This window comes from Carettochelys insculpta, chromosome 9 (genome assembly GCF_033958435.1).
Source record: "Carettochelys insculpta isolate YL-2023 chromosome 9, ASM3395843v1, whole genome shotgun sequence".
NCBI lineage: Eukaryota > Metazoa > Chordata > Testudines > Carettochelyidae > Carettochelys > Carettochelys insculpta.
In genome coordinates, this window is record NC_134145.1 from 39,312,691 (window position 1) to 39,335,429 (window position 22,739).

General features: G+C 42.1%; 1 protein-coding gene across 2 annotated transcripts in view; it reads left to right on the forward strand.

The window, feature by feature from the left end:
• LOC142017605 (putative oxidoreductase ZK1290.5) overlaps nt 1–22,739 on the forward strand; it is a 118,841-nt gene that overhangs the window by 4,387 nt on the left and 91,715 nt on the right. Inside the window, exon 2 of one of the 2 annotated variants that reach the window (XM_075002655.1) lies at nt 9,786–9,946. The exons of the other annotated variant lie outside the window; for it this stretch is intronic. Within the exon in view, the coding sequence (XP_074858756.1) occupies nt 9,886–9,946 (61 nt within the window). The 5' untranslated portion in view covers nt 9,786–9,885. The remainder of the gene's footprint in view (nt 1–9,785; nt 9,947–22,739) is intronic. 2 annotated transcript variants of the gene reach the window in all.

The following is a 22,739-nucleotide window of genomic DNA, read 5'->3' on the forward strand; positions in this document are numbered from 1 at the left end:
TATACTGGCCACCTCAACCCCAGAAGGGAGGCCTTCAACACCCACCTCAACCAGGCCCAGCACGTGGTTGAGCAGGCCTTCAGGCACCTGAAGGTGGCGGTACCTTCTTGCCCACCTCGAGGTGGGGGTGCGCAGTGTCTCACAAGTGGTGGGCTCCTGCTGTATCCTCCACAACGTTGTGGAGGGCAAGGGGGATGCCTACATCCAGGGGTGGGCAACTGATGCCACCGTGGGCTTCAAGCAACTGGCTGTTGTCGCCAGCTGCCAGGCAAACCATGACGGTGTCCGGATCCGGGAGGCCCTTCATGCAAGCCTCACCCCAGGACCACCTTGAACCCCCTGATGCCCACCCATCAGCGTGTCCCCACACATCCACCCCCCACCATGTGCATCACCATCACCACCGCACCAATGCCTCCCCCCCATGGGACCACGGGACACAGGCATTGGTGCACAATAAAAACCTTTATCAACATTAACCATAAAAAGTGTGGTATTGAATGTCCAACTATTTACAATGTGGGTGGGGGGACATCCCTGTATGTTGCGGGGCGGCGAAGGAACTTGGAGGAAGGTGGGGAGGGGGCCAGAACTGGGAGGGTCACTCGGGCAAAGGGGTTGTGAGCAGAGAGCCCTGCCAGCACCAGGAGCCCCTTCCACCCCAGGAGCAGGTGCCATGGTGGGGCTGGGATGGGGCAGGGAGCACTGGAAAGTAGGGGCATGGTGGGATGGCAGAGGGAGCATCGGTGGGGGGTGGACAGGGGGCCCTGGAGGGGCTGTTTCTTGAGGGGGGGTGTGGGGGGCTCAGGGGGTTGGGCAGCTGGGGTGTGTGTGTAGAGGGCCAGGAGCTGGGTCACATTGCCCACGTGCTCCAGCAGAGTCTTGTGGATGGCCTCCAGGCGGGACATGAGCCGGTCCCATGCCTCCCTCCACCACGCCAGGTTGGTCTCCTCCAGCCGGAGGCGTGCTCCATGAGCTCTGCCTGGCGGAGGTTGGCAGGGTCATTCCCCTGTGCACTGCTGCAACCTCTGTCCGCATACCCGGTGTGTTGCGGCTGCTGGAGCTTCCTGGCCACTGTCCGATGCCTCCGGGGGGCTCCCTGTGGACAACCAAAGCCAGCCTGTCTTCTTGGAATCTTAAGGGAAATTAGCTACTAGCTTACAGGGTGAGATGGGGAGAGTAATACTTCAGTGTTCCTGACACGTAAAGTACAGAAGTCTGGCAAAGAGGCATCATACTCAGTGCCGAAGGACCAAGAATACAGTCCTTCACATCCTTTGTTTATCCAGCATTTACGTATGTGAATAAAGTAGGCACATGCGTAAATTTGCAGGATGTAAAGTAAAAGTAATGAAATTAGAAACAAATATTTTTGATGGGTTAAAGTTAGGTTAAATTTTTCAGTGCTTATTTAATCAATTCGTGAAACTATAAAGTGGATCAATCCACTAAAAAGAGTTACTCACTTATGTTTATCTGCTTAAAGCTCAGAGTTCAAATCCAGGTACGAATATGAAGACCAGGAGTTTTGTGGTAACCATTGTGTCATAGCTGGTGGTGGTGTTGCAAGATAAAAGTCTGGCACTTTCAGCATATATATCCTTTAATACAAGTACAGTGTTGCCAACCACAAATGTTCAAAAATCATGAGTCAGGCTCCCAAGAGTCATGAGGGAGACTTAACAATCACAAGATTTAGAAAAAACATGTGTGGGGTTGGGGTAGGGAGTTATATTTGCCTGCTGTTTGGAGTCTTCAGCATCCATATTCTCAAGATCTCTGCAATGAGGAGGGTTTGATATTTTTGAAAGCTAAGCTTCTCATGTATTCAAATAACACCAGGATCTAGAGCTTTAAGAAGAGTATAGAAAATCACAATAGAAGGCAACACTGCAAGCAGTGATGATAAAGGGAGTTCTTGGCCTGATGTTGCAAACCTAACACAGATATCAATCCTGCTGCCAGGCATGAAATTTCATGCCTGAGAATCCATTTGCAAATTGTGGTCATAAGCAAAACTCAAACTGAAGACAATGGGATTTTGGCTTGGGCTTTCTTGTGCAGACATTTTTGTTGAAGGCTACTCAATGTTATTTGCCATTTTACAGTATCAAACCATTCTTTGTGCTATAGTAAATTAATGCCTCATAATGAAACTTTTGGAGTAATATATAAATACTTTTCAGGATTGAGGCTGTACTATTCATTCACCCAGTGAGCCAAATATTAATAGTTTGTTAATAGTCATACTATGGTGCTAAGTGAATAAATTTGTTTTTTATAATAAGCATTATTAATGAGAACAAGTTTTTTTAAAAACTCACATTCTGTGCCAGACAATAGAATGATAATGAAAATATATTTTTGTCAATAAAAACATTAAAATGCAAAATATCAATAGCACAGCAAACAATCGGACACAAGGGCTAATGAGCCACGTTACAGAGCTTTGTTTACGGAAAGACAAAAAAAAATAGAAACCTACATGGGCACACAATAGCTGTTTTGATCGGAGTTAGACAAACAGCATCATACAAATCAGTATAGCTGAGACTGCAAACTGACTGGAATATATACCCTTGCTATGCCTATTCAGGCATCAGAGTTTCCATAAAGTTCGAAAGAGAGGATTTCCCTCTTTTTTATCAGTGAAGCAGAGCAAACCAGATAGTCCTTTGCTCTGTTCTTCAAGAATTAGAGAAAAATATTTTCTTGTTCATTGAACTGCAGTTGAAATATCCTGGAAAGATAAGTTTCTCTTGGAATAGAACATTCTTTTTTGGCACGTGTAGTGCCCCAATTATATTTCTCCCGCTCACAGCCATCTGAATTTGCACCTTGGCTGATGATTCTGAAGAATCCAAGCATTAAATTGACTTGTAGCCTGAACAACCGTCTTCTTCTTCCTAAAGACTGTCTCTCCAGTAAGTCAGCACAGCAGCATGGAGGTAAGACAGCATGAGTAATCCTGTGCTCCAGGTGCCCATGCTATACATACTGAGTTGATAAATGGAGGACTTCATTTTTTCCAACGTACAAAAGCACAGACTTGCCTAGATTGAAGAACGGGGAAAGGATGGGCTTGAACAGAGGCATGGCCAATAGATCCCACAAAGTGGGGAGCAAACCAGCCACAGGAGTTCTGCAGCTGTGCAGCTATCGTAAATCCAGTATGGTCTAGCAGTGGCTCTGCTGCTACTCTTCAATTAGGAAGATTTCTCTATCCTTCCCTAAATATGAAGGCTTGTAATCTCTGGCTTGCTTTTTTGAATATTTTTGTTTATGACTATTTATTTATTTATTTTTGATGCTTGTTTTATGACAAATTAAATATGATCTCCTGTATGTTTTAAAGCAAATTAGTTCATTTGACCATTTGGTTAAGGTGGATATTCTTTCATGCATTGTTGAAAGTGATTTTCCGTTTTTTACTCTTCTCCTTTGTGGCCTTACCAAACGCCTCTTTCATTTGACAGCATGTTGTAAAACTCAAGGACCTTTTCAAAACAATTCCACATGAAGCACTATTTATTCTACTTTGGTGAAATATTACAGCATCTCTGTAATTAAAAAAACAAAAATGAGAAACCAAAAACTCGTGTTCTTTGTCTGGGGCACTTGAATCAAGCCAAATGGAATCAAACTGTCAAGTAATTAAACTGTAAGATAACAGGGTTTCCAGTGCAAAATAGAAGGTGCACTGCATTTTTTTTCAATTCTATGTGGGTGGTTCACCTTCACCAGTGGTACACATTTCTCACTTCAATGATGTACTCTAGGTGACTTTAGATCCGTATAAACGAGGGCAGAATCAAGCCAAATGGCTTCAGAAACAAGGTATGAAGGGTGGCACATGAAATCCTGGCCCAACTATAGTCAAGGGAGGTGTTGCCATTAATGGGGTAAGAATTTCAGTCAAAACCTTTCTTTTCAGCTTTTAATGTTTGCTGCATAGTGCCAAAAACATTTTGACACAACTTGAAAATTGTAGCCACTCAGTAACCTTGAATAAATTTTAAAATAATGAAAATATTCAAGTTAAAATATGTATTTTAATTTTTGAAATATTTTGCTGATTTAAAATCACTTTGTTTTCTTGTTGTTTTGATCTTAGTTTGATGAGAGCTTGGTGCAGCTGTCTCTTTTGGCATACAATGTGTACAAAGTGGTCTGTGTAATTCAAATGGTTAATTTTATTCCCTATCCTTTAGTGTTTTTAAATTCACAGCACTGTTTTTGAACTGTGATAGCTGAATTGAAGAATAAGTTCCTAATTACTGAGTTAGATATTTTTGTTGATAATGCACTAAGGCAGACAATCCTCTTTTGCTGTCAATCACTCCAGTATAGTTAGAATATGTAGAATAATAACTAGCTCAGAAATTATTTCCTCCATCTGCTGGCCTCCACAGGAGATTGTAAAACAACAAATTGCTTATCACTATATTTGGAACTACTGGTGATTGAGGGAAGACTCTATTACCTCATAGTGTTTCTAATACTCCTTGTATTCTTTTCAAAATATTTTGTCTTCTATTATTAAATAAAGTACCAAGAAATTGTTTATAGAGCCTCCTAAGTGAAACCACAAGACGGGTGCTAACAAAACAGAAAAGCAAGAAAATTTCAGAATCAAGTTTGAAATACTGTGGGCCAATCACTGCTCCCAAATATAGTTTCAGAAGGGGGTGAGTCTTGATTTACGGTGTATAACCGTGTTGTTATAGCTGTATTGGCCCTAAGATATTAGGGAGACAAGGTGGCTGAGATAGTGTCTTCTACTCGACCAGATTCTGTGGGTGAGAGAGACAAACATTAGCTCAAAAGCATTCCTCTCTCACCGACAAAAGCTGGTCCACTGAAAGATATCATGTCACCCACCTGGTCTCTTAAGCCGTGTCTACACGTGCACGCTACTTCGAAGTAGCGGCACTAACTTCGAAATAGCGCCCGTCACGGCTACACGTGTTGGGCGCTATTTCGATGTTAACATCAACGTTAGGCGGCGAGACATCGAAGCTGCTAACCCCATGAGGGGATGGGAATAGCGCCCTACTTCGACGTTCAACATCGAAGTAGGGACCATGTAGTCGTTGCGCGTCCTGCAACTTCGAAATAGTGGGGTCCGCCATGGCGGCCATCAGCTGAGGGGTTGAGACGCTCTCTCTCCAGCCCCTGCGGGGCTCTATGGTCACCGTGGGCAGCAGCCCTTAGCCCAGGGCTTCTGGCTGCTGCTGCTGCAGCTGGGGATCCATGCTGCATGCACAGGGTCTGCAACCAGTTGTCGGCTCTGTGGATCTTGTGTTGTTTAGTGCAACTGTGTCTGGGAGGGGCCCTTTAAGGGAGCGGCTTGCTGTTGAGTCCGCCCTGTGATCCTGTCTGCAGCTGTGCCTGGCACCCTTATTTCGATGTGTGCTACTTTGGCGTGTAGACGTTCCCTCGCAGCGCCTATTTCGATGTGGTGCCGCGCAACGTCGATGTTGAATATCGACGTTGCCAGCCCTGGAGGACGTGTAGACGTTATTCATCGAAATAGCCTATTTCGATGTCGGCTTCACGTGTAGACGTAGCCATAATGTTACCACCGACAGCAGAATTTGGTTCTCCAATGTCTGCTTGTCTGTTGCTACCAAGATAAGCTGTCTATTTTATATTTTAGATAGTTTGTCTGCCTATTTGTGCAAGAACTCAGCCTAAACAGTAAGAGCTAGGGCTACTAAATTCACTCTACAGCTTCCTGTAGTCATAACTGAAGGCACTGTAAGAGTTTGGCTGTATCAGGAACAGAGGATGTGCCTGGAAAGGGATTACTTCTAGAAAACCATGCAGAAAAGAGACAGAATCATCAGGTGAAGGGAGCTGGCCCTTCTCCCAACCTCCCCTGTCTGGAGCTGCCCCAGCCCCAAGCCTCTCACTCCTCAGGTGCCCATTAGGGAGGAATGGATTGGGCTGAAGCTCCCCCGTCTCCGATGTGTACAGGAATTTTGCTGCCTGTTTCTGTTTCTCAGGGAGTGAGGGGAAAGAGCACAGTTAGCTGCATTCCTCACTCTGGCTAGGGAGCTCAAAGAGTAGATGATCCTGGACTTGCCCCATTTGGGGAGCATGCACCCCTTCTCTGGCTGCACCTACAGTACTAGAACTGCAGCAGACACGGAGAGGCATTTCTCACTTATCCCCAAGCTACTAAGGTGAGAGAGGCCTGGGGAAGTCCTCTCTCCCAGTGGCAGCCTGCACACTGAATCCCTCATCCCCAGCAACACCTCAGAGCAATGAGTTACATGAAAAAAAAATTAAAAGAATTAAGGACCCAAGGAATGTAGGGTAAATCTCCTAGTATTCTATATAGAGCTTCATAAATTCACCATTTGTTTTGAGGACTATATATTGAAAGAATCCGGTAATATTAACAAGTCCTTAAGTACCTCTGTGTATCTATGTATTATATTTATGGCCAAGCAATTAATTCTTGAAAATATAGTGCCTAGCACAGTGGTGCATGCCAGGGGCCCCAGTGTGCTGATACAATACAAATGCATAAATAATAGTAATATAATAGTGATGTATTGTTGGTACAGCCTTAACTGTGCTGGTGCTCAGGGCTCGAAAAATTCACTCAGAAGAAGACACTGAGGAACTTTCCCTGGTGAGTTAGTCAGGCAGGGGTAGCTAAGCCAATTTCTGCAGTATTTAAGATTTCATTAAAAAAATAAATTCTGTCCCCTATGGAACTGAATTTTAACCAGTGAAGTACTGTCTTCGTAAGTCTGAGAACAGACAGCTCAAATGTCTCTGCTTAATCTTTCCTAAACTGCATAGAGAAATGAGCACACCTTGGTGGCTCAGTGTGTAACCCTCCAGAGTCATATAGATGGTAAGCATCACAGGCAGGCACTTGAGTTATTCATAAGGGAGGAGGACTCCAAAACTGGAAGGTAGGGAGGATTTTGGGTATCTAAGGCTTGGTCTACACTAGACACGTAAGTCGATTGCAGATATGCAATTTTAGCTTCAGCAATTGCATAGGTGGAATCGACTTATCTGCAATTGACTTACCTGGCCATTCTCACTAAGGAAGGTCAATGGGACAAACTCTCCCGTTGACTTCTCTTACTCCTCGTGATAGTGAGGAATACAGGGGTTGACGACCAACCCCTGATAGGTTGATTTTGCGTGTCTCCACCCGGCTCGTAAAATCAAACCCTAGAAGATCAACCTCAAGTAGTTCCATCTTCTGGGTAATGTAGGTGTGGCCTTAGACCAATGCTTCAGTACTGACAGCAACCAGATGACTGGAAAGGGAGAAGACCAGATGAGGGATGCAGGGTCACCATTTTAAGAGACTTTTTAGCCAGAGGCTGATGTAAAAGAGCCTGTAAGTAGGCCCAAGAACAGCATTCTGACAGAAATCCCCCAAATTTCCCATTCTCAGCAACAGCAAGTGGCATTAGAGCTGTGCTTTTCATCATGTTGTCCATGGAACTTGTTAGTTTACATCTCATGTCTGTTTTTGTGTTGGTCTCTGGCTAGTTAGGAAAATTGTAGTTTTTTCAAGGTCTAATGATGTTTCTAAATTAAGAGAATAAAAACAGGTAGTGAGAGACAGAACATGCATTGAGAGATCACTTTCTGCAACAGATTGTTGCTTTTCTGGTACCTTGCTTTCTTTTACCAAAACTGCTATGGGCCAAGAGGCCACATGGACATTTTTAAATGCCTTAAAAGTTGAGAACATACTCACTGCAAGGTGGGCTGCTATAAAGAGCTCTACTTATGTCCAGACTTCAGCGTTTAAAGTGGCAGCCTTAAATTGTAGCCGTTACTAGACAAGTGAACTTAAAGAAACTGCAACACCTTATTCTATAGAAGTGGTCCCTGTAACTGATTTACTCTTATCCACTAACTTGAATAATTTAAAAAAAATGTTTTTTTATTAACTTGTACTGATTACAGCATTCAAGGTTAGGACATACAGTACTGTCAATTGGTATCATGTCAATATAGTCTTTCCTATACTGCTCTCTGTTCCACTCATTACAATGCCTAATTTTTCTGGAGCACAACAAAAAAAGAAATCACAGCTCTTTCACTATAACATCTAAGTCTTGATTCTGAGAGGTGACAGATAATTCAAAACCTACTGATGCATGCAAATATTTTGAATTTTAAGGTCTATTGTGCATTACCTGGCCATGCTAAACCCTCCTGTTTTGTTGCCCATTTTTCTAGTTTTGTTAGGTCTCTTCTAATCCTGAGCAACATAAGAAAATATCTACTCCTGCTCCCACTGAAATCCGTGGAAGTGGCAGTCAGACTGGGCTCTAATTTTGTGTCATCCATGATTTTGCCTTGTTAGTTTTTGCACCACTTTCAGATCAAAAAATTTATGGAACACTGGTCCTTGTACCATGCTCTATGGCATACCCCACTGCTTATCTTATTTTCTACTGAGCAGTGGCTGTTCATTCCTTCTGTTTGTTTTCTGTCTCAACCAGTTTTTTGTTTTTGTTGTAATCTTGACAGGATTTTACTTCTCACCCTTGGTTACCAAGTTGCCTTAATAACCTCTTGTGATGAGCTAAATGCCATGACTATAAATCTCTCTCTTATTCATCCACCCGTTCAGCAGCTCTGGCCTTAAGAAGCTATACTTGATCTTTGAGGCCCTTCAGGCAGGTCACTTGCTACATACATTCAAATCATGGCCTTTCTCCAGGCAGCAATAGATTTGAAATCATGCAGCAGAATAAGCATCCAGTTATATCCTGACTAAGTTGTTGCCCTGATCACTTCATTAATTTCACCTGCCTTCATTCAGTTCCAACTTCATGCTTATTTACTTTAAAAACTTGCTACCATGCTTGGTTATATTAAAGGGTACCTGCAAATGGTAAAAAAATGACCTGCACTGTTTTTGCTTCCATTTATGTATGAAATAGGGCTGGAGGGTCTTGTATTTTGGGAGAGAAGTTGCTTCTTCCTCTCCCCAGACTCTTAGAAACACCTCACTACTTTCAAAGCTGTCCTTCCTTGTTTTTGTTGGAGTCATTAGCAAATTAAATAACCAGACCAAGAGGCTTTCTCAGTCCTTATATTAAAAGGCCAAGGACTATTAAATCTTTCACAAAATCTTTCCTATCCAAATGTTTATAAAAATTTAAATTAAATAGATTTTACGGAAAAAAACCAAGAAGTTTTAATTGTCTTGTTTATATCTAATAAAAAATAGAGGGCACATACATTTTCCCCTCATTGCAAGTCATGTTTAATTCCCCTTTTTTTATAGAACTAGAAAACTTAGTTATCAGGCTAATGCCGTTACAGAAGTTTAAAGCACTGACCAAGCTGTAATGCCCCTTAGTTCTTGAAAAGGGCAAAATGTACATACAGGAGCTAAGTAACTTTGACTGGTATCAGAGAGGTAGCTTTGTTAGTCTGTATCTTCAAAAACAACAAAAGTCCTTCGTCAGATGCATCTGACAAAGCAGGTCTTTCCTCATGAAAGCTTATGCTACAAAATATCTGTTAATCTATAAGGTGCCACAGGACTTCTTGTTTTTGATTGACTAGTTTACTGAAATAATTGTTCAGTTTTTGGATTTGTAATTCCTAATAAACTGAACCAACAGCTGGTAAACTCCTTAATCGGTAGGATGGGAAGAAAAAAATTGAGGATAAATTTAAACCACTTGATTTGGAAAATGAGTCTATAGGAAATGACTTTGAAGTGATTATAACAAAAGTTTGAAGATCACTTTGTGCTAAAGAAACCTGTCCTCTCTTTATAGATTTGCTTTCACAAGAAGGATTAAAAGTTGGTGAGGCAACTGGGAGATTTGTCAGGAGTTTCTGACTTTTTCAAAGATTTGTGGTAAATTTCTGGATCTAATGAGAAAAAATACAGAGGACTTCACAATATGTATGAAATGGATAGGCCTAAATATCTGTTGTAAGTACATTCTAGTGCTAAAATTTTCTGTGCAAGTGTGCCTCTCCCCTCTTCCCTAATGAATTCTGTGGTCTCTTGATTGATTTCCGCCTTGTTCCCATAGCCATGGTTCTGAAGAAAGAAGTTTATAAATAAAACCCATGAGGTTTCCCTGGAATTCACAAGGCAATATTCCATCCTCAATTATATTTCCATTTGGATTAGAGTATGTGGTGTGTGTGCTGCCACCTAGTGGGGAGTAAGAGGAAGGGCAAATAGTATAAAATACCTTTGCTCTCATTTTTTGGAGAATCCTATGAAAGCTACCTCCTTTCAGGATAGATTCCACTAGTGCTACTCCTGCACATACACCATGTGGCTTCTCTCCTAGTACAAGAGCAATGTCTCTTATTTGTCCAAATTCGTGATAGGCTCCACAAATCATCTGCAATTTAAAAGAAGAAAGTTAGCTAGCTTACTCTCGTGATGGCTTCTCTGGCATTTCTTGTTCATGTGACATGGACACAAATTATGTTCCTGGTACACATCCATAGAGTAAAAATTCTGCACCCACACCTAGCGGGAAGGTGATCCTCACTTGAATGAAACATAGTACAGTAAGTAGTCAGTTAGCTTTAATAATGAAAAAGGAAATTTGATTTTGATACAGTCCCCTTTCCCAGTGAAAATTTTATTAATATAAATGAAAACATTTTAAAATATATGATTTTTAACCTAACAGTGGTGATTTTAACAGAAAGTGGTTTTGTAAAAATCCAGTTCATAGATTTGCTTTGACAGCTTTCTTACATAAAAGAAATAATATAAAGCAATCTCCAAATGGGCAATAGAGTGGTAATAGTTAAATATAACTTTGAAAGGAACAGTAGAACAAACCAAATATATTTTAGTTACTCACTTTGTTATTATGGTGTCAAAAGGTCTTTTAAAACATTTTGTTCAAAAAGGTGTTTTTCTGCACCACCCCCTTTTTTCACATCACATTTAGACCATAAAAGCCCCGACTTCCTTTTTTGCCAGAGGTCCTTAGCAAGATTTTTGGAAGAGATGTATAGTGGTGTCACATGGGGCTGCAGCAGTCCCTCATTTCTCTCTCTCAACCTTCCCTCCCCTGCCCTTCCCCTCCCGCAGCTGAGGGAGGAGTGCTGATTCATAGACTTTATTCAGGTCTTCCATTATTCTTGCCAAGGACCTCCAGCAAAGGGAGTGATATGAAGATCTTATTATGCAGAACACAGGCAAGAGGAAACACAACAGGACAAAAGGGTTGTTTGCAAATCATCTTTGAGGTAGTCTGTATATGTTATAAAGAAACAGAGGAGAAACCTTTTTTCTGTTCACATTTACAAAAGTTTCATGGATAGTGTGCTTAGCTCCCTGTGCTCAGTGCATGGAAGAAAGTCCTTTGTATTCCAGTACATAATTATATTCTAAGGCTGCATGTAAAAGGAAGTATGAAAAATGTAGTTTGTCTGGAAGACATTGAGAACATATCTTTTTATTTGAAACTAAAAACAAAATACCTTTAAAGAAGAGTGCCTTATTGTCAAACTTTAATGCTCAGTTTTAGGTGTCAGTGCTGCAAACTCGTGTTGATGCTGGCCTTTGCCCCAAACATATTAATGCCAATGGACTTCAGCAGGATTCCATGAGATCTAAGAGCCTGCATCAGTTTGTAGGATTAGGATCTCTGCCTTGTTTCAGCTCAGCATTTAAGCACATCTTACGTTTAAGCACATGAGTAGTCCCATTGGCTTCAGGGACACTAGACACCAGTGCTGTGGTTAAAGTTAGATGTAAGATTTAGTACCTTACTGGTCTAAGATCTAAGCTAGTATTAGCTCTCAAATATACTATGGTCATTATTGTAGCAATGTTTTCAGTTCCTATAGTATTTAGATATATTAGCTTTGTAGATTTTAACTCTCTTTCTATAAGGTACTTTAAATGTCTGTTATGTAATTATTGACATCATAGGAAATTAACTTTTTCCTGCACCTGTTTACTATCTCTCCTATATCTGCATAGCAATAAATGGCTCATTGAACATTTATGCAAATATTAAGTCTGTTGCTTTTACTGTCATAGGTTAGTCTTATACAAAGTTTTTTCTGCTGTAAACATTTCTCCTCAATGGTCATTATTTTGTTTTTGATAGATCATATATTTGCAAAACAAACGTGTGGCGGGGGGGGGGGGGGGCGGGGATATCACAAGCCTCCCTAGATAGAAAAAGAATTCCAAATTCTAATTTTGTGGATCAACAGGTATCTTTTTTAATTTATTTGGTAACAGCTAATAAAAGTGCACTGCAAGATCTTCATCAAAGTAATACCAGTTGATTTATTAAAAATCTAAAATAAGGAATCAAGGAGGGGGGACATTAATGTTTTTGTGTTCAGTTTAAGTTTACTTACTTGTAATCTATACTTTTTGCTGTCATGCTGCATATACCAGTTATGAAGTTAAAGCACCATGAAGGTATAATAAGCATTGCAAGTAATTTCAATCGAGTTAACAAAAGGGATAAAATGAAAATCATTTAAAACTGGCTCAAACCAGCAATTCTTTGTACACTATTAACTGCTAAGATCTAGTCACAAAGCATTGTTCTGAGAAGAAAAGGTTTAGTGAACCCTAGAAATTGGATTTGATATATGCCAGAAAATCTGCCTTTTCACTGCTTGAGATTTCTATGGAAGAAAGCCACAGTCTTTTACCAAATGGTTTCTAAGGAAACATCTTATAGTAGAGCATCTGAAAACAATTTGGTTGTTAATGAGAAATAGTTCTCATGATGGTGGGAAAGTGTTGAGAGAAAGAAAAGGCTGCAAGATTTGGCAGTCAGTCCATGAAGGCTTTTAAATAAATGTGTGCTGCCGTTCATCTGATGAAATTTCTACATGGATTACACATTCATAGCCAGCCTTTCACCTGTCCAGGTCTGATTTCAGAGCTGTTCTTCTGTATAAATAAACTCTACAAAAAGGTTATAAGCAAGAGGAAGAGACATTTGTATAGGAAAGCTGAATACTTCAAGTAGTTAGCATATCAGAACCCATGTCACCCTGCAGTAAAGGCCTGTGCTTCCTCTGGGTCATACTGTGACTTCTAAAATCTGAATTGTGTTAGTGAGCTGGTGGTTTCTGAGTAGTGTCCAGTGACAGTGAGTGGAGTCAAGTTCTTTTAGAAGAATGCTGAAGCATGCAGGGCCTCTGTGGTTGCTATGGAAAGTATTCTCAGTAGTTGCTCTTATATGTCTTGTTTGGAGGCCCTGAGTAAAGAAGTGCTAGCTGATGTGCAGAGCAGAGGCTAAATCTTGAAGTAGAACATCAGGTGACAAGTCTGTGTTAGAGTATACATTGGCACAGCTGCATCACGTGTGCCAGCGGGAGATACACTATGTCAATGGGAGAGCGCTCTTCTGGCAGCCTAATTGTTCAGCATTGCCGAAAGATAAAAGCTATGTTGGTGTAAGGGGGGGACATCTCCCTTAGATACAGCACCACTGTGGATCATGCTTAAGTCAAAGCAACTTGCATCACTCAGTTGGCTGTCTTCTTCACACCTCTGAAAGATATGTTACATTTTGGCTACGTCTACACTTGAAGCCAACATCGAAATAGCTTATTTTGATGTAGCAACATCAAAATAGGCTATTTCGATGAATAACGTCTACACGTCCTCCAGGGCTGGCAACGTCGATGTTCAACTTCGACGTTGCGCGGCACCACATCGAAATAGGCGCTGCGAGGGTACGTCTACACGCCAAAGTAGCACACATCGAAATAAGGGTGCCAGGCACAGCTGCAGACAGGGTCACAGGGCGGACTCAACAGCAAGCCGCTCCCTTAAAGGGCCCCTCCCAGACACACTTGCACTAAACAACACAAGATCCACAGAGCCGACAACTGGTTGCAGACCCTGTGCCTGCAGCATGGATCCCCAGCTGCCGCAGCAGCAGCCAGAAGCCCTGGGCTAAGGGCTGCTGCCCACGGTGACCATAGAGCCCCGCAGGGGCTGGAGAGAGAGCATCTCTCAACCCCCCAGCTGATGGCCGCCATGGAGGACCCGGCAATTTCGACGTTGCGGGACGCGGATCGTCTACACGGTCCTTACTTCAACGTTGAACGTCGAAGTAGGGCACTATTCCGATCCCCTCATGAGGTTAGCGACTTCGACGTCTCGCCGCCTAACGTCGAAGTTAACTTCGAAATAGCGCCCGACACGTGTAGCCGCGACGGGCGCTATTTCGAAGTTAGTGCCGCTACTTCGAAGTAGCGTGCACGTGTAGACACAGCTTTTAAGCGGTAGTGTAGACTGGCTCTGAGTCCCTATTCTACCCTGCCTAGCAATGCTTCTTTTCGGGCCTGAAGTGCCTCTATTAACAATGGCAGGCACATGTGTGCTCTCTCTCTCTCTCCTCTTTTCCCCATCGCTCTCGGAAGCATAAAAAGCAGCATTCTGGCTTCTCCCAACATAAATACACACAAAGTGAGAAAAGGCTCCTTCCTTTTCTCTCATTAACATAGCTAAAATTGAACTGTTTTGTGCCTTTCAGTGGAGCTGTGAAAAAGTCTGTTGCTTTCTTTTATTCCTCCTTATATGCAAGTCTTACCAGCCTATTTTAACTTGGACTCCAGAGAGGGAAATATTCTAGAATTACATTATGCACTGAACAGTATATGAAATTCTGCAGATAGAGCAGAAAAAATAATGATGTCATGTAAGATTCCTCTTCCTTAGGCTCTCCCAGAGCTTAAAGTAAGTTCAGATTGGACTCTCTAATTATATTTTACATATTTCTTTAGTATTCCTTTAGAGAAATATTTTTCTCCAAAGAGTTTTAAATTAAAAAGATTAGCTTTCAACAAGACTACAGCTATCTTTGGAAATCATGTAGAAAGCCATTTCCATTACCGCTTCAGTGGGAATCATTGCTGAAAACTATTAGCAGAGGTTTGATGTCCTTGGGCGGAATCCTGCTTTGGGAAGGGTTTAATCCCTAGTGTAGACAAGATTGTGATCAGCAGCTAAGCTATAGTTACTTTTTTGGTTTGAGAAGTTTGGCATATCTATGCTGACCAGCTGAAATTAATATTTATTTTAAACAAGAGCCCAGTTGTGGCAGAGGGAGTGCTGGGTTGATTCTCAGGCCCACAGTAGGGTGCAAAGTCCACTTGAAGATTTACACATAAATGTTCATACTGCTGATTTTCAGATGCAATGTGGCAGGCGGGGAGGAGAAGAGGAGGAAAAACAGTTAATTTTCTGAGAAGGAAAAGCATGTAGGGGAGATCTAACCACCCTTCTCAGTGTTAATTTTGAAAAAGATGTAATCTCCATGCCAAAACCAAACAAATACAAAACCACCTCTCCCCTGCTGATTTCATCCGTATCGTAAGTAGAACAAGGGATCTTTTCTCTGTTGTTTGTACATGAATCAGTTTGTAGAGGAGGCAGTGCTTGCTGTCTCTATGAATAAAAGGTGCTTTTGTGGCACCTCTGCATTTCTGTTTTCTGCCATTTTCTGTCCTCTTTGCCTCCTCTTCACTTTTTCCCTCCTCTTGTATCTCCATCTTCTGTTTTTTCTCCTCCCATCTACTTTCTGATTTCTCAGTGTTCTTCCTTTCTGTACTGCAGTCTGCCCATAGATTGTCCATTTCTCTAAGTCACTATGTGCCTTTGTCCAGCTAGCTCTCCATATAGGGAAAACCCTAACAATTGGGATCCACCAACCCACCACATTCTCTTCATTCAGAACCCTCCTTAAGATTAATATCTGTCATGTTGGCCACAAGAAATGAGTAAGCAATAATAATGATTATCACAAAATGATATAATTGTCCATTTGAGATGTGTTCATAGCTTACCTAAAGTAACTGCAAGATCTTATTGTTGTAACCCTTGGCACAGTGTGGTCTGGGTGGCGCTGAGGGCTGGCTGCCCCTTGACCTGCCCCTTTTTCTCCGCGGCCTTACCCCTTTTAGGGGCCCAAATCTCATCCTCCCTCCCCCATTTCCTAGGACCTGAGTAAATGTGTTGCCACCCTGGCTTTTGAATGTAATGCTCGAAGGAAAAAGGTGACTGATACTCCTTTTCATTAATATTGGCACAAAGCTGCTCTAACAAAATATCTACAAATTCCAGTGAAGGAGGAGAGAGAAGGGTAAGGCAACTGCATAGTAGTGCCTGCTGAGAATTGGACATCAAAACTGGGGTGGGAGGAGGCAGAGATTACTTTTGCTGTATGGCCTTTATTCGTTTCATAATTGCTTTTCAGATTTTATCAGATACATTTTGAAAATGGTTTCTAGAGCCACTTGAACTTCAGTTTATTTGGATTATTGTGTTCCACAATTCCTGGAGTGCTGGGTCTAGTGCTCAACTGATGTTACAGAGTCTCTTCCAAAAATCATCAAATCCACAGACTATTACCCCTTCCTACTTCTCCATGTAGAAACTAATGATATAACCAAGGGTTATCTTGATAAGATCACTGCAGGTTACGTAACCCTAGGAAGAAAGATCAAAGAATATGGAGCACAAATGATGTTCTCATCCATCCTCCCTGTGGAAGGAAGTGGTCCAGGTAGCGATCATCGAATCACCGAGATAAATATGTGGTTTCGTAGGTGGTGTAGCAGAGAAGGATTTGGTTTCTTTGACTATGGGATTCTGTTTCGGGAACAAGGACTTCTAGGGAGAGATGGGATCCACCTAACAAAGAAAGGAACGAGCATCTTTGTGGGCAGGCTTGCAAACCTAGTGAGGAGGGTTTTAAACTAGATTCGTCAGGGGACGGTGACACAAGCCCTGAGGTAAGTGGGGAAGGAGTACAGTATGACAAAGTAAGTTTCCTGGGTGAAGAGGAGAAAGTGGACAATCAGCCACTTCTCTAACGTGCTTGTACGCAAATACAAGAAGCATGGGAAACAAACAGTAGGAACTAGAGGCCCTGGCACAGTCTACGTATGAAGTGATTGGGATAATGGGGACTTGGTGGGATGAGTCACATAACTGGAGAACAGTCATGGAAGGGTATAAACTGTTTAGGAGGGATAGGCAGGGGAGAAAAGGAGGAGGAGTTGTGCTCTGTGTGAAGGAGCATTTTGATTGCTCAGAGCTCCAGTATAAGGAGGGAGAAAAGCCAGTTGAGTGTCTTTGGGTTAAGCTTAGAGGCGGAAGCAATAGAGGTGATGTTGTAGTTGTTGTCTGCTAAAGACCGCCAGATCAGGGAGATGAGGTAGATGAGGATGTCTTTAGATAACTAAGAGAGGCTTCCAAATCACAGGCCCTGGTTCTCATGGGAGATTTTAATTATCCAGACATTTGCTGGGAGACCAATACAGCACCACACAGACAATCCAGGAAGTTTTTGGAGAATGTTGGGGATAACTCCCTGGTACAAATGCTGATGGAACTGACCAGGGGCCATGCACAACTTGACCTGCTGCTCACAAACAGGGAAGAACTAGTAGGAGAAATAGAAATGGGTGGCAACCTGGGCTGAAGTGATCACGAGATGGTAGATTTCAGGAGCCTTACAAAAGGAAGAAAGGTGAGCAGTACTATACAGGCCCTTGATTTCAAAGGAGTAGACTTTGTCTCCCTGAGGGTACTGATAGGCAGAATCCCCTGGGAAATGAAGATGAAGGGGAAAGAAGTTCAGGAGAAATGGCAATATTTTAAAGAAGTCTTGCTGAAGGCACAGGAACAAACAATCCTGCTGCATAGTAAGAAATGCAAATATGGTAGGCAACCAGCTTGGCTTAACAGGGAAATCCTTGGTCAGCTTAAACTCAGAAGGGGTGCATGTGAGAAGTGGAAACTTGGACAAATGACTAAGGAGTATAAATATATGGCTGGAAATTGCTGGGCAGTAATCAGGACAGCAAAGGCATAATTGGAACTGCAGCTGGCAAGGGATGTGAAGGGTAACAAGAAGAGTTTCTACAGGCATGGTAACAGTAACAGGGTTATCAGGGAAGGTGTTTGTCCATTACTGGATGAGAGTACCAAAACAAAAAGCAGTCAAGTAGCACGTTAAAGACTAGCAAAATACTTTATTAGGTGAGCTTTCGTGGGACAGACCCATTTCTTCAGACCATAGCCAGACCAAAACAGACTCAATATTTAAGGCACAGAGAACCAAAAACAGTAAGCAAGGAGGACAAATCAGAAAAAGATAATCAAGGTGAGCAAATCAGAGAGTGGAGGGAGGGGTGGGGGAGGTCAAGAATTAGATAAAGCCAAGTATTCAGACGAGCCCCTATACTGACTCAGAAAGTTCCCGTCCCGCTTTGAACCACGTGTTAATGTGCCAAATTTGAATATAAAAGCCAGCTCAGCTGTTTCTCTTTGAAGAACGGTGCGAAAGTTCTTTTTCAGTAACACACATACCTTTAGGTCATTAATAGAATGCCCCATTCCATTAAAATGTTGACTAACTGGTTTGTGGATCTGGAGTGTTTTGATGTCTGGTTTGTGCCCATTAACCCTTTGTCAAAGGGAGTTAGAAGTCTGTCCAATATACAAAGCATCTGGGCATTGTTGGCACACGATGGCATATATGATGTTAGTAGAGGAGCATGAGAAAGTGCCCGTGATTCTGTGAGTAACCTGGTTAGGTCCAGTGATGGTATTTCCAGAGAAGATATGTGGACAAAGCTGGCAGCAGGCTTTGTTGCAAGGAAAGTTTCCAGGGCTGGTATTCCTGGGGTATATGGGGTGTATAGATATATGGGGTGGACTCCCTCCTCAAACCCTATGCCACCAACACTCCCAGCTATATCCGAGCACAAGAGGCAATAAATTCTAACTACAGCACAGCAGCTTTAGATTAAATCTCAGGAAAAACTTCTTAATTGTAAGAACTATAGGACAATGGAACAGATGCCTCTGGAGGTTGCGGAAGGTTCCTCACTGAGGGTTTTCAAAAAGAGGCTTGATGGCCATCTGGTTTAGGCGGGTGAGACATAGCAAATCCTGCATCTTAGCAAGAGATTAGACTAGCTGGCCCTTGTGATCCCTTCTAACTCTACAGTTTTATGATTCTTTAAAGTAATTTATTTTTGGAACATTTGTGGATATCTTTGTTCTCAAATACATAACTGATTCCCACTGAGTTGCATGCATATATTTCAAGAAAAAAGGTGGCTTTGTTATTCAAAAAATGAATCAATGCAAAACAAGTTTAAAGTAATAATCATCACTACTAAACAATCATTCTACCTCTTCTTCACCCAAAACCTCTTTATTATCAAAGAATTTTTGCTTTGGAGACATCTGGTCATCTCATCATATTAATTACTTACATTTCATTAAGAGATTACAATAGACAAGTTTGCCTCCATTAAAGAAGCCACATGCTTCAATCAATAAAAATAAAACTCTGTTCATAGAATCATACTGTCACAGAGCTGGAAGGGACCTTAAGAGGTCATTGAGTCCAGCTCCCTGCCCCAAGCAGGATCAACCCCAACTAAGTCATCCCAGCCATGACTATGTCAAGCTGGGACTTAAAAACCTCTGGAGATGGAGATTTCACCACCTCCATGGGCAACACATTCCAGTGCTTCACCACCCTCCTGGTGAAGTATTTTTTCCTAATATCAAGCCTACTCTTCCCCTTCTGCAACTTCAGGCCATTTCCTCTTGTTCTGTCTGTCACCACTGAGCACAGTTTCTCTCCATCCTTTTTAGAGCACCCCTTCAGGAAATTAAAGGCTGCTATCAAATCACCCCTCAGTCTTCCCATCTGCAAACTAAACAAGCCCAAATCCCTCAGTCTCTCCTCATAGATCATGTGCTTCATCCCCTTAATCATTTTCATAGCCCTCCACTGGACCTGCTCCAGCACATCCACATCCTCTCTCTACTGGGCTTTCTTGCCTACAAGGGCACACTGTTTACTCATATCCAGCCTTTGATTCACCATAATCCCTATGTCCCCTTCCGCTGTACTGCTGCTTACCCAGTCGGTCCCCAGCCTATAACAGTGCTTGGGATTCAACTGTCCCAAGTGCAGGACTCTACCCTTCTCTTTGTTAAACTGCATCAGATTTCTTTTGGCCCAATCCTCCAATTTATCCAGGTCACTCTGGATCATATCTCTACCTTCGAATGTATCTACTTCTCCCCCTGGCTTGGTGTCATCCGCAAACTTGCTGGGTGTGCAATCCTGTCCCTCATCCAGATCATTAATAAAGATGTTGGAACAACACCAGCCCCAGACCCGGGCTTTGGGGCACTCCCCTTGAAACTGACCGCCATCCAGACATTGTGATATTGACCACTACCCGTTGGGCCAGAGGGTCAAGCCTGCTTTCTATCCATCTTAAAGTCCATGTATCCAGTCTATACTTCTTTAAGTTATAGGCAAGAATGTTGTGGGAGACTGTATCAAAAGCTTTACAGAAGTCAATGTATGTCACATCCACTGACTTCCCCATGTCCACGGATTCAGTTACCTCATCACAGAAGCTAATCAGATTTGTCAGGCAGGACTTGCCCTTGGTGAATCTATGTTGACTACTTTTGATCACTTTCCCCTCTTCCAAGTGCTCTAAAATGGATTTCTTGAGGATCCCCTCCTTTATTTTCCCAGGTACTGAGGTAAGGCTGACACATCTATAGTTCCTTGGATTGTTCTCCTTTCCTTTTTTAAAGATGGGCACTACATTTGGCTTTTTCCAATCATCCGGAATCTTTCCCAACCTTCAAAAGTCCTCAAAGATAATGGCCAAAGGCTTGGCAATGATTTCTGCCAATTCCCTCAGTACCTTTGGGTGCATTAAATCTAGACCCAGGGATTTGTGTACCTCTAGTTTTTTCTAAGACGCTCTTAACTAATTTCTTCCCCACCGAGGGCTGCCTTCCACCTTCCCTTGCTGCATTGTCTAGCACCTTAGTGTGGGAGCTGTCCTTGCCTGTGAAGAGGGAGGCAAAAAAAGCACTGAATACTTCAGCTTTTCTTACATCATCTGTCACTACATTACTACTCTCATCTATGTTGAATAGTAACAGAGAGGAAGCCCTGCTAGTCTATACACTATCAAAACAAAAAGCAGTCAAGTAGCACTTTAAAGACTAGCAAAATACTTTATTAGGTGAGCTTTCGTGGGACAGACCCATTTCTTCAGACCATAGCCAGACCAGAACAGACTCAATATTTAAGGCACAGAGAACCAAAAACAGTAAGCAAGGAGGACAAATCAGAAAAAGATAATCAAGGTGAGCAAATCAGAGAGTGGAGGGGTCGGGTGGGGAGGTCAAGAATTAGATTAAGCCAAGTATGCAGACGAGCCCCTACACTGACTCAGAAAGTTCCCGTCTCAGTTTGAACCATGTGTTAATGTGCCGAATTTGAATATAAAAGCCAGCTCAGCTGTTTCTCTTTGAAGAACGGTGCAAAAGTTCTTTTTCAATAACACACATACCTTTAAGTTATTAATAGAATGCCCCATTCCATTAAAATTTTTCTCCATCTATTATGTAGCAGCTTTTCAAATATCTGAAGACTGCTATCCTATTTCCCCTTAGTCTCCTTTTTTCCAAACTAAAGCACACCCAGTTGCTTTAGTCTTTGTTCATATGGCTTACACGCCATTCTTTTGATCATCTTTGTCTCTCACCTCTGGATCCTTCACAGTTTTTCCACATGCTCCACCCACCAAAACTGGACACAGTGCTCCAGCTGTGGCCTAACCAGTGTCAAAGAGAGCCATATTATCACCTCCCAGGACTTGCATGCTATGACTCAGTTAAAGCTATGTCTCTGTTAATTTGCATTTGCCTTTTTTGCAACACCATCACATTGCTAACTGACAATGAGGTTGTGATCCATCACAGCTCCCAAATCCTCCTCATCAATACTGCTGCTAAACCAGTTTCCCCCCATTTGTGTGTTTGTTTTTTCCACATTAAATTTAATATTTTACTTATATCAGAGGGGTAGTTGAGTTAGTGTGTATCTTCAAAAACGACAAGAAGTCCTGTGGTACATTATAGACTAACAGATATTTTAGAGCATAAGCTTACGTGGGCAGAGACCCATTTTGTTAGGTGCATGAGTGGGGGTTCCAGAGGAGGGTCTACATTTGCAGGCTGATGAAAAGGAGGGAGTCCCAGTGAGGAGGGGGGCCAGAATTGACAAGATCAGTTCAGTCATGGAGGATGTGGCCCATTATCAGCAGCTCACGTGGAGTTGAGAATATGTTGACTTTCACATGATGTTCATGTGAACATGATGTTCACAACTCCACGTGAGCTGCTGATAATGGGCCCCATCCTCCGTGACTAAACTGGCCTTGTCAACTCTGGCCCTCCTCTTGACCGGGACTCCCTCCTTTCCATGAATTTAGACCATCCTCTGGAACCCCTACTCATGCATCTGATGAAGAACGTCTTTGCCCATGAAAGCTTATGCTCCAAAATATCTGTTAGTCTATAAGGTGCCACAGGACTTCTTGTTCATTTACTTATGTCTTTGTTGAATTTAATAAAATTGTTTAGCCCGCTTCTCCAACTTATCAAGATCACTCTGAATTTGAGCTCTCTCTTCCACTATACTGGAAACTTTCAGTAGCTTTGTGTCATCTGCAAACAAGTTCAGTATGTTCTCTATTCCTATATCAGGTAATAAATACCAATATTAAATAACACCAGATCCGGATGGCACATTCAAATAATGGTGAAAATCTGGTTTAACAATAAATATGAAAGACCATCAAAAATAAAGACAAAATAAATTCCGAGTTAAGGTTATAACTTAATTCATTTTTGTGCCTCT